Raw genomic sequence first — 18,832 nt, 5'->3', positions numbered from 1 at the left:
ATTACCAGGTCAACAGCTTTATAAATCACCCAAGTTTTCAATTGCCAGAATACACACAAACACACTCAGTGAAATGCATAACAGGTGGTCACATTCTTGCAAGCAATAGTATGCTTTTGTTGCACACTGAATAAAAGTACTGTTTACTCACCTTTGTTGCGCAGACTAGACAGGTTGTGACCACTTTAGAGATGACATTCATCAGGTTTTTCGTTTCCTGGATGACATTATCAACCTGCAAGATTAATAGAAATCACAAGACATATTTATTTATTTATTTATTTATTTATTTATTTATTTATTTATTTATTTATTTATTTAAAAAACCTTACAGGCCCAAAGATATTGAGTAAGCGGGTTTTAGTTATTACAATGAAAGTACAAGCAAACTAGTAAGGAACAGGGTTACTAAGCAAGTGAACATTGAAAGATAACGCAACAAAGTAAATTGCAAAATACAAAACAAGGTTCAAATGCAAGTGAACAAAAAGAAAAAAGAAACAACACAACAAAATATGTTTGCAAAATAAGCGCTAAAGTGCAAGTTAAGAAGAAAATGCAACAAATCACAAAATAAACAAATTATTAACTTATACAGATGATGCAGAGCTATTGCAAAAATTCACCTCAAGCTTGTGGCAAAATGTATTCAAGTTATCATCAGAAACGATATTATCAGGAGGATCATTTCACATGCAGATGGCTTGTGGAAGTGCGGATGTGTTAAAAGCATTCGTGTTACCAAAGATATGTGTGAAGCTGAGGTGATTATGTAGCCTGCGAGACATGAAAAGGGGGCATTCAAGATGTAATGAGGCCATTTTATTGCTGTAGACGCACTTGTTAATTAAGCATAGGAGAGACATTCGACGACAAATGGCCAATGGTTGAAGGGAATGATCGAGTTTAAGCTGAGTGACACTTGAATGATGGTCATAGCGCTTGAAATGTAACGGGTGGCTCTGTTTTTAACTGCTTCAAGCATGTTAATTTGATAACGAGCGGAACGCATTCCAAATCAATTCTAAGTTTGAGTAACAATAATGCAGCACTTATTGCTGCACTGCCCTTGAACCTGATTTTCTTGAGAAGATTGTGCATGATGGCACGGATACAATGCAATGAGAAATTACCTTGGTAAATGTAGCCGCCTTTCCCACTGTTGGGTTCTTCACCGTGAACTGCAGCTGCTGGACAAATGTGGGAACCTTGTCCAGAAACTCAAGCAGCTCTTTCTTGTGCTGCCCCGTGGGAACCTGCCACAGAAGCATATGCATTTGGGTGACCAGATTAGTTCGGGACCATGAGCCATGCCGAGCCCAAGTATAGCCCAATAAAAGTGGAGCATGTTACACAAAGAAAAGTCGGCTCACTTAAATTTGTTCATCATACATTCATAGATAGTTCATCATACATCATAGATAGTTCATTTTGATATTAAAGAAAACATTTAGAGAAAGCTGTCGATATTCTGTTAACTTTAGTTATCTTCGACCACAAACAAGCAGAGAAAACTGCAACAAGCAACTCAGACATTTGCAAGTGACAGTAAAAAACATGAGAACCCACTTTCATTAAGTGGAAATGGTCATTTTGATATCCACAATACTGCTTCATGTACACGCAGAAAAGACTGATGGCTGAATAAGTTCATTATTTTTATTATCGAACATTCTGAAATATAGCAACTCAGACACATCAGGTTAAACAAGATTGCTTTCAATGCATTCACGACACCAGCTGTAGAAGGTGTTCAAGACTTCCAGTTCTGTCAGGGACACTTAAAATTCAGGTCTTCCAGCAGGAGTCCTAAGTATTAACGCAAATTAACTTAGTTGAGTGATAAGCCACTGTCAAATACCTTTCATATCAAAAATCTTGCAGCAATAAAAAGCGCCAGAAGGGAAAATTGTGACCACTGTCCATAAGCAAACAACATCAGCCACCACTAGATTGTTCACGTGGAAATGAAACTGTTTGGCAAGTGTAGTGGCATTTTCTGTCAGATTTTGATGAAAGCGAATCTTGGCTTGTTCAGTGTAGGCTTTTGCCAGTTTGGTTTAAGCTGTACTCAAGAAGTGAAGAGGTAAATTGCGATTAATGACAAGCACAGATTTTTGGGCTAGTTGGTTTGTTGCATTACTTGAGGTCATAGCGCTGGATTCACACAGACAAGAAAGACGACAGGGAGTGTGCTATTACTACTTAGTGCACGTCCTGTCGTCTTTCTTGTCCATGTGAACATAGTGCTATGACCTCAATTAATGTAGTGACGAGCTCCTACTATAAATGAAAATACTGAGAAAGAAACATTTCTTTAAAAGTTGGAAAACAATTTCAAAAGAAATATATCTCATAAATATAGTTTGTAAATACAAAGCACTATACGTGTATCATTGCCACAGTTTCTATTGGTTTGCACAGTAAAGTAGATGGCAGGAAGTTGAACACAACTCTAGGCGTTGTTAGCTCGTATCACTCTAATGATAAAACTGATATTCAAGATAACCATATATACTCATGTAAGGGCCACCCTCATGTAAGGGTCACACCCCCCCTTTGGAGGGCAAAATATTGGGCCAACATTTCATAACAACCTGCCAAAAAACGAAGTTAGTTCCACTGCTGCTAGATGATGCCGACTGTTTTTCTGTCAGTGCTGCTCAGGCTGGTGCCGCCACGTCATTATTTCTTTGTGTGGTATTGGCTGTGTTGGCACGATTTTCAGTCAGATCGGTGGTATTTTATCTCTAGAGAAGTGAGCCCTGTTTGGATCAGCACTGGTCTTGAACAACGAGCTGGCATCCAAGGTTGGTGACTGCAGCATTACATCATTTAAGCCTTTCTTACCCTCTACTACAGTTGCAGAAACAGTAACAACCTTTCGCGGGCCGTCATCGGCCTGATTCGTGTAAGGGCCGCACCCAGCCAAGATTCTAGAAAAAGAAGTGTGGCTTTTACACAGGTATATACAGCACTTAAAAGATTAGTGAATGTTGCACTGAGCGGAAAAATTGCAAAAGAGAGGAGAGGCAGACAGGACAGATGAAAAAACAACAAAATGAAATATTCACAGAGAAAGTGTACTGCAATCAATTTCTGTTAATTCCCCCTTGATGGGACCGACGGAATTGACCGATTTATTCATTGGGTTGAACTAAAAGAGGGAGGGAAAAAAGACAGCAGACTTGAGTTATTCCTTTGGCTCTGAACTCATTTACTGCAACAGCAGCATTCTCCCACTGGGAAGACCGCCATCTTGTCGTTGTCTAGCAAACGCATGGCTCATACCCACTATGGAAGATTGGGCAAGAAATGAGTATATTATTCCAAGTTATAAACAGAAATACATTTTCAGGACTGCCATGGAATAAATGCTGTTGTAAGTTGAAATTACATGCTACATTAAAGCAACCCTAGTAAAAAAAAACTTATAGAAACAAGTCTCGTAGGAATATGTATAGGTTGTACGAGTCCTTCTACGAGTCTGATATATATTCCCACCTGACCCATAGAACTCTTTGCCAGACTGGTAGGCAGCAGACAGATCTCACTGTGCTGCCTACAAGACCAAATAGGGCAATGTATCAGTCTTTTAACTCCAGATAGAGATCATCATACAGCATACAGAGATCTAATTGAGGCACTGACAAAGCATGTTTGGAATAGCACACACACCAGTGCCCACATGTCTGAAGAGATGTTTTTAAAATGAACTGAAAATACAACCCCATATGCATTGCCTGCCAAGTGAACATATTAACAAACACAGTTGGGGATATTAGAGTATCAAATGAAAATGAACTATGTAAACTGTGCAATTATCAAAACTTTTTACAGCTTGTATGCAGATATATTATCCTAAACATGTTTCAACGTAAATTAATGCACACGTTTTCAAAGCACAGCAGCATTGCTTAGTCTGTGAAACTACATTGGGGAAGTTGCATGAAAAAAGTATCAGTCCATTTTTGTAGCAGGTGTGCCCCAATTCTTTTAATACAAGATTGCATTTGCAAATTAAGCAAGACGGACGTGCAACATTTAATGCATATCCAAAACAGGATTACTGTTGCAATAAAGTTTATTTACAAAGGCAAAACAAAACAATTTCAGGACTGTTTTCCACTTGAGACGCTTAAGAAACCTCGTAAGGCTCGTAAACCCTGGATAAGCGCCGAATGTCTTCAAATGATAAAACAAAGAAACTATCTTTATAACGGCTTCATCAAAAGCAGATCACAGGATGACCTGGCGCGTTTTAAGACGTATAGAAACAAAGTGACATCTTTTCTACGCCGAGCAAAACAAGAGTATATGGAAAAGTTATTCAACCCAGAAGTGTTAAAAAGCAGTGACCTTGTATGGAAAACAATAAATGAAATTTTGAATCGAGGTGCACATGCCAGCGGCATGCTTGAAGTCTTAGTAGACAACATACCACTGGGTGGAAAATTATTAGCCGAAAAATTTAATGATTTTTTCGTGTCTTTGGCAGATGGCAATAGTGCCCCCGCGAATGTCAAATGCCTTGACTCGCGAGTTCCTTCCACTGCATTCTTGATGCCAACAGACACCAGCGAAATCGAAGCTTGCCTCTTGACCCTCCGCAACAGTAGCTCACAGGACATAGATGACCTTAAGATTCAGCCAGTAAAATATGTAGCCGATATAGTAAGCCCAGTCCTAGAACATATTTTTAATTGTTGCCTCGAACATGCAGTGTTCCCTAAACAAATGCAGATTGCTAAAGTAACCGTTGTTCATAAAGGTGGAGACAAAAACGACCTATTAAACTATCGCCCAATTTCTATTCTTCCAATTTTCTCAAAGTGTTTTGAAAAGATACTGTATACGCGAATGTCTAGTTTCTGTGGGAAATTTAATATACTAACACCAAGCCAGCATGGTTTTAGGAAGAACTTTTCGACAGAGACTGAACTTCTAACCCAAAAAGAACTAATCTTGGAATCCTTTGAGCAAAAGCTTTTCACTCTTGGTATTTTCATCGATTTCTCGAAAGCGTTTGACCGCATCAATCACCAAACAATGTTAGCCAAACTCGAACACTATGGTTTTCGCGGAAAATGTCTTGACATAATTAGATCCTACCTCAGTTCTCGCGTCCAACAAGTAACCATAAACAACGCACTATCAGATGTTAAACATATTTCTTCTGGCGTTCCCCAGGGAAGTGTTCTGGGACCTCTGCTTTTCCTCCTTTATGTCAACGACATAGTCTGCTTAAGTAAGATCCCAACATTTGTGATCTATGCAGAAGATACCACTCTGTTCTTCCGAGCAGCACATATACGAGATCTTGAACAGCAAGCTACAGAGTGTCTGCGCCGACTTCATGAATGGTCTGAATCGAACTCGCTAATCATAAACACAGAAAAAACTAAAGCTGTATTATTTAGGCCTCGTAACAAGATTGCTTCTACTCCACAGATCTGCTTAGAATTGGGTTCGTCGTCCATTCAAATAGTTCCCGTGGTCAAAAGTCTGGGTGTTTTCTTTAACGAAAATTTATCGTGGGACGATCACATTGAAATCATCAGGGGCAAGTTGTCAAAGGTTGTTGGTATCGTGTCCCGACTGCGATATTTCCTACCGAAGCGTGTTAAGCAAATGCTGTACAATGCGTTGTTTTTTTCAGTCGTTAATTACTGTATCTTGGTTTGGGGCACCACGTCATTTACCAATATCAGACGGCTGCACATGCTTCAGAAGAGAATTGTTCGAAATATTGTTAATGCTTCAAGATTTGAACATACCGCACCGATCTTTGCGTCACTTGGCATCACCCCCCTTCCCCAACTGCATGAAAATTTACTGTTAAGGCAGTATAAAACAAGTACAAGACAGAATAATACATTCATGTTAGACCTGGCAATCTTGAAATGCAAGGAACTTAAGTATGCTACCCGCACTGGCTTCACGTGGTTTGTGCCTAAAATGCGAATGAATTATGGTCGCCAAATGCTTAGCTACATTCTTCCACAGACGTTAAATAACGCGCTGTGAATTGATGTTAATTTATGTACTGCTGACACTTATGTCATAGTGCTTTGTGCTTGCTTTTGTTTTTGCCTGTAATGTTCAAATACCGTTTCATTTGTGTCAATGTTGTTATTGCGAATGCTTTACACATGCTGTATGATACACTGCGATACTGTTGCCAAGTCATTGTAGGGTGCGTCAACCTCTGTCAAGCCTTTCTTCTGGCTTTTTGTCGATGCACCCAACATCCTCATGACGATGTTGAATAAAAAAAAAAGAAAGAATTGAACTGCAGCTCTAACATGTCAGGCTGAGTTTGTGAATGCCATAAATTAGACACTACCAACGTGATTTCATTAAAACTTCTTTCTGGGCTAGTTGGTGCATACTTGATTTGAAAATTATAACAGTGCTAACACATGCATCCACAAAGGAACAAGGACAGGACACAAGCGACATAACTACCAACATGACTAGGGTTTATTTTACACTCCATTATCTAAACAATAAGCAAGCAACTTTAGCCACATTTAAACAAACACATAACAGGAAAAATACAGACAAGTACCAACATCACCATGCCCATTTGTGCTCACAGATGCTGCATAGAACGCCATGTCTAATTGGCACATGTTTTTATCACATTCCAACTTCATATGAAGCAATTTTCTCCAGACTATGCGCTTTTGCATTCATCCCAAAAGTGTTGTGGTATGTGACAGAACACAAGTGAGCTTGTGCAAAAAGAACAAACTGGCATGGCACACTGACAGGAAGCAAGGGAACAGGACAAGCATATCGGTACAAGATCTACAGCATTACATCAGAACATGAGAACGCAGCAATATTATTTAAGCAAAAGTGAGTACAGATCTGAGAACTTATTCAAGTAAGAACATGGATTTACCATTTTTAAAACCACATATTCACGAACAAAAAGAGCCAAACATCAAGTGCACATATTGCAAAGTCAGAAGACACAATTCTTCACTGGGTGCTAGTTCAACCACCGCACGTTGAAATGTGTAAGAGCAGTATAACCTGCGTAGCCTTTAGCACGTGACAGCACAAAAAACTATCAGCAACAGGCTTCATATGTAGTGTTTGGAGTCTTTGATTCAAACCGTAATACACTGTTCAAATAAAAATTTAGAGTTTGCTTGTTTCACTAAGAAAAAAGATAGTGTCTTGCTCATGCCGCCACAGTTAACAGATAAACTTGTACCAGCTACATTGAGTCAAAGGAGAAACTAAGAAAGTGAGGAAGACAGATGCACGGTGTGAAAGTGATGCTGTTGTTTCAAGTAGCACAACTGCTCACTTAAGGCATCATTCAGCTGCTTTACATGCCTCTGCACACAGACTGAGAAGCTTTACCTCTTCACCATCTGCTAGTGAAGCACTGTTTGTTAACTGTGATCACCCACTCAAGGCAGTCACTTGGTTAAGTACGGTCCTTCGCTACATGTTAGGACACCGACCCGAAACTATGGATAAGTCTTGTAAAATATTGTCTTGTTTTGGCTACCGCGACTGTTCACCAGCAGCTGCATCACTACTGCCAACATGCAGACCATGCAATTCCCCAAGCACTTGCCCAACAAGAGTACAATAATGAAGAGTGGGAAATTGGGCTAGCTGGTTCATTAGGAAAACAAGAAGCCATCACAAGAAAAAATAAAAGCTCTAGAATTTTGATGGCTCTGGCTTGTTTAATATATTCAAACATCAAAAAGCTGATTCTTACAGAACGCCGTAAAGTGTAGTGCACTGTTACCGATTGCTCTTTTTTAAAGCTATAACCTGTTATTACCAGACATTCATGTATCATGGCTGAAGACACACTGTTCATCATTACCATGTCTTGAGCATGGGAATTAGTCTCTTTCATAAAGGTTTGGTATTGTCAATACAAAAATATTGTGGTCTATCTCCATAAGCACACAAAGGCACATAACTTCGCTGGGTGTTACGTAAACCAGTGGCTTTTCTCTTCTGATGCAGACTGAAAAGTGCTTTGCATGGAGAATTTCAACAGGAAATAGTTTCTGGCATTGCAGAATTATACAAGAATTCGCTCCATTAAGAATTCTACAAATGAGAAAAAACGCACCAGAAAAGCTGACAAATGCACTGTTGTTAGCCTTTGTAGTCCGAGTGTACTGGAGGGAGTGGAATGTTTGTTGGTTGATGACTATTCGGTAATATTGAGTGACACTTGTTGAGTCACAGCGACGGTTGTGGACTATAGCCTGTTTTTCACTTTCATCCAAGTTCAGGCACAGCTTTCCAGTGCCTAACAAAATCGTCTGCTTACCAGCTCTCCTCTCCTGTACACCAAGAAAACTGACTGCTTCTGGTGAAAGATTTAAACTAGCTTTAGCTGCGTGTAACTTTTGAGCAAGTAGATAATGCTCCAATTTATAGGTCCAAGTCATAGCTCCAAGATAATGCTCCAAGGAACACCAATAGCTCCGCTGACCAGTTTCGCAAGAAGTCCATTTCTGCCTTCAAATACAAATGAAGAATGCGACCAAAGAATTCCTAGTTTAGCCACACTTTTAGGAAGATGCAGAATTTGGTGTACATTGTATGTCATTGCACCCAATCCATACAAAGACTGTGTTCTCACAACAAATTCTGAGAGGAGATTGGATGATCTCATTATGTCATCTGAAGTGGTGTCCAGTAGAAGTATATAAATGCCCTCCACAAGCAAACTGAAGTGTCTGACATACTTATCTGGCAAACAGCCATGAAGGCATGGTAATGAACAATGAAGAACCCATCACTTCCATTCACTAGCTTTCCAGATTGTGAAGTCTGATCATATTCATGGTGTACGTGTGAACCAATGCGGTGGCTTGATTGCCAATAACCTCCTGTTTAAAGAGGCTAAACTTTCCCGTGAACCAATGTAAACATATTTTCTCTTTTAAATGTGATCACATTTATTCTTTTTAAGCTGTTGTATGGTGTACATTTGTTGTTTAGGTTTATCCCAATAATCTTTCCTTTGCAAATCTTGGGCTTCATATTTGATTTATACGTATTTTCTTTTGTGATAATATAGATACATTATTTCTGACTCATTCTTTGGGCAATCAAGGAAGCTTGCTTCTCCTCGAAGTACATTCCACCTATACAACACACATAGATACTAGACTATTGATCTGGCACACTAATATGAATACACTATTACACTAATAAAAAAAATACACTAGTAGACTTGTACAAGCAGAATAGCACAGGTACGTCCAGAATAGAACTAAAAGGAATTTTATCAGTGTATCAGTATCATTTCATAATACATTAGAAAACTGATAGAATTCTTATCAGTTTATCTTCCCAAATTTTTTGCTAGGGAATAAATACATATTGTGGGGGAAGCTGAAGGGCAGAAGCAGAGGCGGAAGTGAGAGTAAAACACGTGTTCTGGCGGACGGCCAATGGTTTTCATTAGAATGGAGCAGTCGCAAATCGTTCTTCAATGCCCAGAGATACTACTGGGTTCTCATCCGTCAACGCAAGTACCTGACGCACAGCCCGGGGATGGCGTCCAAGCCTCGTTCGTGGCTTCTGTCACCAGAAGCACTCTTGAGTATGTCCAGCATCTCTCTGCAGTGGCACAACAGCTGCATGACATGTCCAGCTCCATTGCTTCAGTCGTCCAAAGCGCCACGCTTCCAAGGCAAAGTGCGATCGCTCTACTGGAGTTTCATGGGTTCAAGGACGACCCTGTCACATGGGTATGCACCGTGAACTCCATTGCCATTTCTCACGCTTGGTCAAAGCACGTGAAACGTTCCTTCACAAAAGGGTGTCTCCGTGGCGCGGCTTGAATATGGCATCTTTTTGGAGGACATACCTATTCTTGGGTGAGCTGGAGTGCAGTGCTACTATCTGTATTCAGGAAAGTGGTAGAAAAAAACTTGCAAGATAGGCGAATACCAGACAGTTGGCGACAAAGTAGAATGAATTTAATTTATAAAGGTAAGGGGGAAGAAAAATAGAATTCACTTATACAGACCTTTGACCATTACGTCGGTAATATACAGGTTTGCAATGCAGGTGATTAAATTAAAACTGAAAGCATGGGCAGAACATAATGGCATATTCGGAGTAGTTCAGAATGTCTTCAGAATCGGTAGAAGTCTGGATGATAACTTATTTCTTCGTACTAAGTGTATTCAAATTTTCAGAGAAGAAAGGAGGTCATTACCTGTGGCTTTTTTAGACATTACCAGAGTGTATTACAACACAGACTACAACATTTTGTGGGATATTCTGGAAGGGGAAGGCTTAGGCAACGACTCTATACAGCTTTTGAGGGAGATTTACCTAGAAAATACCATTTGCGTTGAATGGAAAGGGATGAGGAGCAAAGAGAAAGTTGATACCACCAAAGGACTGAGACAGGGGTGCCCTTTATCCTTGCTGCTGTTTATGATGTACATGGTAAGGATGGAAAGAGTGCTAGGAGGAATCAATGTAGGGTATAATCTCTCATAGAAAAAAGGTGGGCACAATAGTAGAGCAGCAGCTTCCAGGTTTGTTTCATGCAGACAGCACTATGTTGCTTGCTAACAAGCAAAGCGATATGCAATGTCTAGCTAATATCTGTGGACAGGAATGTGAAAAGTTAGGATTAAAATTTAGTGTTAGAAAAATCAGGTGTTATGGTATTCAATGAAAACAGTGAACAGACAGTGTCAATACCGGGTCAAGAAATACCTCAGGTGAAATTACAATACAATTACCTTGGGGTATAAATAAATGAATGCAATAAATATATGGAAACACAAGAAAAAACAATGATAGCAAACGGGAAGAGAAATGCAGCTATAATGAAACACACAGTGCTATGGGGATACAACAATAGGTACGAGACGCTCTGGGGTATGTGGAAAGGTTTAATGGTTCCAGGAGTTACATTTGAAGATGCAGTTGTTTGCTTGAAGTCAGAGGTAAAATCAGGACTTGATGGCAACCAAAGGTCAGTGGGACAACTCACATTGGGTGCTCACAGGAAGACTGCAAATGAAGCTATGTAGGGTGATATGGGCTGCATAAGTTCTTCAAGTGAGGGAAGCTCAGAATAAAATTGATTTTGAAGAATGACTGAAGAATGTGAAAGAAAGTAAGTGGGTTGTGATAGTGCACAGGCATTTGTACAGGAAAAACCCTGACTCACAATGGAGGAAAAAGAACTAGGACGCTTATCATCAAGTATGAAACTTGTATGGTAAGCAACATGGCAACAAAGAATGACAAACACAAAGTCAGTGAGGGCGAGACAATCTCTTTGGTAGCAGCAATGGAAGAGAAACCTTCTATGAATAACTACTTAAAGAGAAAAACGAAATCAGGAAAGAAACAATTTACGATAACTCGTTACTTTTTGAAGTGAGATCGAGATGCCTTGGAACGTGTAGATATAAAGCGAGGTACACCAAGGAAGAAGAAGGATATGCTTGCCGCAATAAAGCTAGGGAAAGGATGGAACATGTTTTATTAGAATCTGACGATATCTACCCAGCTGTCGGTTTAGGCTCCTCTGACCTCCTTGAAGCCTTAGGTTCAGGGATAGCGGGAGGAAAGTAAACCTGTCTGCAATCATCATCATCATCAGCCTGGTTACGCCCACTGCAGGGCAAAGGCCTCTCCCATACTTCTCCAACAACCCCGGTCACGTACTAACTGTGGCCATGTCGTCCCTGCAAACTTCTTAATCTCATCCACCCACCTAACTTTCTGCCGCCCCCTGCTACGCTTCCCTTCTTTTGGAATCCAGTCCGTAACCCTTAGTGGCCATCAATTATCTTCCCTCCTCATTACATGTCCTGACCATGCCCATTTCTTTTTCTTGATTTCAACTAAGATGTCATTAACTCGCGTTTGTTCCCTCACCCAATCTGCTCTTTTCTTATTCCTTAACGTTACACCTATCATTCTTCTTTCCATAGCTCGTTGCGTCGTCCTCAATTTGAGTAGAACCCTTTTCGTAAGCCTCCAGGTTTCTGCCCCGTAGGTGAGTACTGGTAAGACACAGCTATTATAGACTTTTTTCTTGAGGGATAATGGCAACCTGCTGTTCATGATCTGAGAATGCCTGCCAAACGCACCCCAGCCGATTCTTATTCTTCTGATTATTTCCGTCTCATGATCCGGATCCGCCGTCACTACCTGCCCTAAGTATATGTATTCCCTTACCACTTCCAGTGCCTCACTACCAATTTTAAATTGCTGTTCTCTTCCGAGACTGTTAAACATTACTTTAGTTTTCTGCAGATTAATTTTTAGACCCACTCTTCTGCTTTGCCTCTCCAGGTCATTGAGCATGCATTGCAATTGGTCCCCTGAGTTACTAAGCAAGGCAATATTGTTGCGGGAAGAAAGCAGGCCCACGAGTGTAAAATAACTTATATTTACAAATGATGGATATGGCGTTCAGGCAACCGCCAGACTTCGTCTTTCTCTAGTCCAACTCAACGTCTTCCTTCACTTCACCGTAACATCACCCTCCCGGTGGGGGAGCTCCGTCCCGGTGCAAGTTAAACAGCCTCACTTATTGGGGGGACATAGGGCTTGAGCCTGGTGACGTGAACAACATCACTGGTTAAATTGGGAGGCACGGAAGGCTGACCGAGTGGGGCGATCTCGTAGGTCACGTCGGACAGTTGGCGTAAGATCTGGTACGGACCAGAAAAACGGGACAGTAATTTTTCCGACAAGCCGACACGACGTGAAGGCGTCCAGAGAAGGACAAGGGAACCAGGTGAAAAATGGTGGTCTCGGTGCCGAAGGTCGTAGCGTCGCTTTTGAGAAGCTTGCGAGACTGTGAGGCGATGACGGGCGACATCTCGGGCCTGGGCGGCTAAGTCAATAGCCTCGCGAGCGTAAGCAGTGCTGGGTGACTGTACTGCGGAAGGTAGCAACGTGTCAAAAGGCAAGGTGGGGTCGCGGCCGTACAAAAGGAAAAATGGTGAAAATCCGGCAGTGTCGTGACGGGACGAGTTGTATGCGAAAGTGACGTATGGTAAAGCGACGTCCCAGTCGCGGTGATCGTTGGAGACGTACATGGCGAGCATTTCAGTGAGTGTGCGGTTGAGTCGCTCGGTGAGGCCGTTCGTTTGAGGGTGGTACGCGGTAGCAATCCGATGTTCTGTAGAACAGGAGCGGAGCAGATCATCAACGACCTTCGATAGAAAGTAGCGGCCGCGATCCGTCAGCAACTGGCGAGGGGCGCCGTGGTGCAGGATGACGTCTTTTAGTAAGAAGTCGGCGACATCTGTAGCGCAGCTGGTTGGCAGGGCTCGTGCGATGGCATATCTAGTGGCATAATCGGTTGCTACAGCAATCCATTTGTTTCCTTTGATGGAAATTGGAAACGGACCAAGGAGGTCGAGGCCCACACGGAAGAAGGGCTCTGTAGGTATATCAATGGGTTGAAGCAAACCAGCGGGAGGCATAGCAGGCGTCTTCCGGCGCTGACACAGGTCGCAAGAAGCGACATAACGGCGCACAGAGCGATAAATGCCAGGCCAGAAGAAGCGGCGCCGCAGGTGGTCGTAAGTACGAGTGACGCCCAGATGTCCAGCAGTAGGAGCGTCATGAAGTTGCTGAAGCACGGTGAGTCGAAGGTGCTTGGGGACGACTAGGAGGAGCTCCGGGCCGTCAGGACGAACGCTACGACGGTATAAAGTTCCATCGCGCAAGGTGAACATCCGAAGGGACGGGTCATTGGGCGAGGAGATTAGGCGGTCCATAAGTGTTCGAAGAACAGGATCCTTGCGCTGCTCGTCGCCAATGTGGAGGAAGCCGGAGAGGGACAGAATACTGATGTCCGAGTCTGCATCGGTATCGTCCGGTTGATCCACGGGATTGCGGGACAGGCAGTCAGCGTCTTTATGCAGGCGTCCTGACTTATATATAATAGAAAATGTATATTCTTGTAGGCGCAATGCCCAACGTGCAAGTCGTCCAGTTGGGTCCTTCAAAGAAGAGAGCCAGCAGAGGGCGTGATGGTCGGTGACAACGCAGAAGCTCCGACCGAAAAGGTACGGGCGAAATTTCGCGACCGCCCATACGAGCGCGAGACATTCTCTCTCAGTAATGGAGTAATTTCGCTCGGGCGTGGAAAGGCGGCGGCTAGCGTAAGCGATGACACGGTCTTGGCCCTGTTGACGCTGAGCGAGGACAGCGCCGATGCCATGACCACTCGCGTCAGTTCGTACTTCAGTGGGCGCAGAAGGATCAAAGTGGGAGAGAATCGGGGAAGTGGTAAGCCGCTCAATCAGGGTAGAGAAGGCTTTCTCCTGTAGCGGTCCCCAAGAGAAAGAGGCGTCTTTCTTAAGAAGGTCAGTGAGAGGGTGAGCGATGTCCGCAAAATTTTTCACAAATCGCCGAAAATAAGAGCATAAGCCCAGAAAACTACGGACATCGTTCGTTGAACAAGGTACAGGAAAATTTCGCACGGCGTGAACTTTCTGTGGATCAGGTTGGATTCCGGCGGCGTTGACGAGATGACCAAGCATGTTAATTTCACGGCGACCGAAATGGCACTTGGAGGAGTTTAGCTGAAGGCCAGCCCTGCGAAACACGGAGAGTATGGTTCTGAGGCGCCGCAGGTGGCTCTCAAAGTTCGGCGAAAACACAATCACATCGTCGAGGTAACACAGGCATGTAGACCACTTCAAGCCGCGCAAGAGAGAGTCCATCATGCGCTCGAATGTAGCTGGCGCATTGCATAATCCAAAGGGCATGACGAATCGCAGCGAATCGCAGCGAATCATCAGCGAATCGCAAGTTACTAAGGTATTCTCCATTAACTTTTATCCCCAATTCTTCCCAATCCAGGTCTCTGAATACCTCCTGTAAACACGCTGTGAATAGCATTGGAGAGATTGTATCTCCCTGCCTGACGCCTTTCTTTATTGGGATTTTGTTGCTTTCTTTATGGAGGACTATGGTGGCTGTGGAGCCGCTATAGATATCTTTCAGTATTTTTACATACGCCTCATCTACACCCTGGTTCCGTAATGCCTCCATGACTGCTGAGGTTTCGACAGAATCAAACGCTTTCTCGTAATCAATGAAAGCTATATATAAGGGTTGGTTATATTCCGCACATTTCTCTATCACCTGACTGATAGTGTGAATATGATCTATTGTTGGGTAGCCTTTACGGAATCCTGCCTGGTCCTTTGCTTGACAGAAGTCTAAGGTGTTCCTGATTCTATTTGCGATTACCTTAGTAAATAGTGTGTAGGCAACGGACAGTAAGCTGATCGGCCTATAGTTTTTCAAGTCTTTGGCGTCCCCTTTCTTATGGATTAGGATTATGTTAGCGTTTTTCCAAGATAGTTTTCCCACGATAGTTTTTCCAAGATTATGTTAGTTTTTCCAAGACCTGTCTGCAATAGAGATTAGTAAAAGGCTATTGGACATTTGGTGGCAGAAAAGTATGGACATCACAAACAATGGAGGTGCACAACAAAGTTCTCAGTAGTGGTTCAAAAAGTCTGTTTCTGGGAATTCTTTGTGTGTGTATGTCTTGTTTTTCTTTTTCCTTTTCTTTTTTTCAAGAGGACAGGTAGGACATTAGGCAAAATAAGAGCAAGAGCTTGGTGGCACAACCGACCACCCCATTTCAAAGCGGATGCTCATAGCATCCATTCATCCATACAGGAACCTTCCAGGACACTTCCAGATGGCGACATGCAAATTTCTCCTTGGAACACCTTCGCCACTGTTCCATCAACTCTCTGAAACCTTTGCGACAATGCATGCAATACATGACATGCCTGCTTCCAATGCTGCTTGTGATTCGACCTTTCGGTCAAATCAAACCATCCAAGCTCGGTTGTCTTCATACTGCAAAACCATAAACTGGGTGAAGCTGACTGGTACTAGCACCTACAAGCAGCCACGTATGCCATCAACACTTCATTTCAGCAGGGACGACACCATAAACAATTGTGTACGGAAAACTGCCAAAATTGATAGGATCACTCAACGTAGGCATGACCATAAATGCTGGACACTTCGTGGCAAGAGAGATGTTGAGAAATATACAAGCCGAGGGAAGCAAGAGAACTGCCCACGTACAATAGGTGCAGAAGTACGGCTATGATCGGCATCATCATCTAGCACCAACATACCCGCCGCGGTTGCTCAGTGGTTATGGTGTGAGGCTGCTGAGCACGAGGTCGCAGGATCGAATCCCGGCCACGGCGGCCGCATTTCGATGGGGACGAAATGCGAAAACACCTGTGTACTTAGATTTAGGTGCACGTTAAAGAGCCCCAGGTGGTCAAAATTTCCGGAGTCCTCCACTACGGCGTGCCTCATAATCAGAAAGTGGTTTTGGCACGTAAAACCCAATAATTTTTTTTAGCACCAACATACAAAACAGGAGGCAAGGTGTGGGTAAAGCATCCAGCGCAGACGCGCAGTGAGAAACTATGTGCAAAATATGAAGCAGCTTTCATGATCACAGGACATCTGGGCCCGAATACTTGGCATGCGAGTTGTGCAACTTATGAAAATGGCTCAGAAAGACGCTGAAGAAACAAATCTGACGTGCATAAGCCCCGCCTGAAAAAGAAGAAAGGGTTCCCCATCAAAACTGTCATCACCATGCTTGCTTTGCTTCATCAGAGTTAATGTGTTATGGCCGAGTGTGGGGAAGCTGAAGGACAGAAGTGGAGGAAGAAGTCAGAGTAAAACAGGCATTCTGGCGGATGGTCGATGGTCTGGTTTCCTTACATTATGTACTGAAATTGTTACAACCATCATATTTTTGCTTGCCTGCTTTACATTTAATTGCGATCACCAACTGCAGGGAACTGAACACAAAGCAAATGGTTACTGGGCCGTTTGTTGAGAGGAGAGGTGCGGTCGCATAAAATGTATTAAGTTAAAGTAAGAATTTGAGAAAAATGATTCGTTATTTAATATTTAAATGATAATTATAAATTCTGTGATGTTACAGAAAGAAAGTTTGGAGTGGATAAATAAGTTGTGACTATCTCTGCAGTGTATATGCAATCACTAGAGGTAATGTTTGATGATATTTCTCCATGTAATGCTAAACATCTTTCCTACAGAATTTTAAATGGGTTGTTACAGGATCATTTAATGGGTCTAGTGATAGATACTATCATTGCTACAGATGCATCAAAACGTGAACAAAAGTCTGATATTGGCATACTTTCCCCTGCTCTTGATAGGTCTTTCTCCCTTAGGATTCCCGATTTCATACCAGTATTTGGGCTGAATTCGTGGTGGTAATATTAGCCTAGAGTCCAACACCTTCATCAGTAGTCATAATAACAGAATCATTATCCTTATGTTTGTCACTCACTGCTGGCAGTGACTCTTACATCTTGTGTACATTCCATTCTCTTCTGCCTGCCCAATTAAGGTTATTAAGACCTGTCTGGATACCTGAACATGAGAGTTTATTTATGAATGAAAAGGCAGATAGCCTGTCGAGAGCGGGAACTTCCTGTGTCAACATACATTACTACAGCTAGATTCAGGTCATAAGCTATCATGCTTGCCTTCTTAAACGCAGCTATAACTAATTTTGCAGAGTATCAACACCTACTATTCCCTTTGCACAGAAATTTCTTTCAAACTCATAAAACTGCGGTAATTTTCACTCGATTACGGTGTTCAATGCATTCTTTAAGATTTTATCAACATAGGGCTGGTCTGGCTCCCTCCCCACTGTGCCCATTCTGAGGCGAAGATGAGACAACTGACCACGTTTTTCTTATTCTGTACACGATTTACACATGCAAGGAAAAGCATTTTGGAAGCAACATTTAGAAAAATTGGAGTGAATTTAGCAATTTCTGAAATTTTCTCTCTCAGCCTCCTCTATAGGGCAATGTCACAAGGATGCTTTCTCAGCCTTTGAAGAGTTCATAGTACTTTGAAAAATATATTTTAATTAAATTTATTGTTAATCATTCCTCCCTCTTGTGTTTCGGTTTGGAACCAGATTCAAGTATAATAGCAGTTAACTTGTCAAAAGAGTGGCCCGGGATAGTGACATGTTTGGATAGCGGAAGATTAGGAAGGCTCATGGAATGCAATTTATGATTGTTGAAACGCAATCTAAAAGCTGTTTCCGTTTGTCCAATGTACTGTAGTTTGCATGCTGAGTATTCTAGCATATAGATGCTGGACCCCAGCTAAAACGTGGGAAATGAAACATTGTTTTTTTACGTATATACATCCTCAACCTACAAGAGCCTATTCAACTACGGAATCCCGGTGTGTGTGTGTGTGTGTGTGTGTGTGTGTGTGTGTGTGTGTGTGTGTGTGTGTGTGTGTGTGTGTGTGTGCGTGCGTGCACGTGTGTGTGTGTGCGTGCGTTGACGGTGATTGAACATTTTGATGTTTGGATATATTTGATTCTGACAATCTTGCTACACCATGTTTACTTTAGTTATCTGTGTTATTATGTTAAGGTTGTGCTGTAGTCAGTGTAAAAAGTTTTGAGAAGTTGTGAATACAGTCACATTATCTGTTTCTATTATTCAGTGGGCCAATGTCTAAGCACCTACCTGTCCAATATGTCCACAGTGTGGCCTTTTAGATGTCCATTAAATATAAGTTACTCTACACCATTCTTTTTCAACTCTGTGTTTATTGTCAGCTGCTCTTGCCGTCCTGCTGGCTTTCTGGACTAAGGAAGCTGGCTAGAACAAATGCAACAACTGCTTAAATGTTTATTCAATGAATCAGTGGTTGTATAAATCAATGTTTAACCAACAGGGGATGAGGAATTGGCTGTCTTAAAGGCTTCTTGCTT

The 18,832-nt window shown here is 42.2% G+C and overlaps 1 protein-coding gene and 1 long non-coding RNA gene across 6 annotated transcripts in view; one reads left to right on the top strand and one right to left on the bottom strand.

Moving 5' to 3' along the window:
* The window catches only part of alpha-Catr (alpha-catenin related), a 184,164-nt gene that overhangs the window by 21,639 nt on the left and 143,693 nt on the right, over nucleotides 1-18,832 (bottom strand). For all 5 annotated transcript variants that reach the window (XR_010564968.2, XM_070531598.1, XM_065434444.2 and 2 more), the window contains 2 exons: nucleotides 1,134-1,256; nucleotides 152-235 (listed from right to left, as the gene is read on the bottom strand). Coding sequence is in view for 4 of the 5 variants with exons in the window: in XM_070531598.1 (XP_070387699.1) it covers nucleotides 152-235; nucleotides 1,134-1,256 (207 nt within the window). In the remaining variant the exon portion in view is untranslated. The remainder of the gene's footprint in view (nucleotides 1-151; nucleotides 236-1,133; nucleotides 1,257-18,832) is intronic.
* LOC135903963 (uncharacterized) overlaps nucleotides 2,698-18,832 on the top strand; it is a 47,384-nt gene continuing 31,249 nt past the window's right edge. Inside the window, exon 1 of the long non-coding RNA XR_010564972.2 lies at nucleotides 2,698-2,810. This is a non-coding gene — a long non-coding RNA (uncharacterized lncRNA). The remainder of the gene's footprint in view (nucleotides 2,811-18,832) is intronic.

Source organism: Dermacentor albipictus, chromosome 1 (assembly GCF_038994185.2).
Source record: "Dermacentor albipictus isolate Rhodes 1998 colony chromosome 1, USDA_Dalb.pri_finalv2, whole genome shotgun sequence".
Lineage (NCBI taxonomy): Eukaryota > Metazoa > Arthropoda > Arachnida > Ixodida > Ixodidae > Dermacentor > Dermacentor albipictus.
The sequence above is the reverse complement of the archived record's forward strand: the minus strand, read 5'-3'. Positions and strand labels throughout refer to the sequence as shown.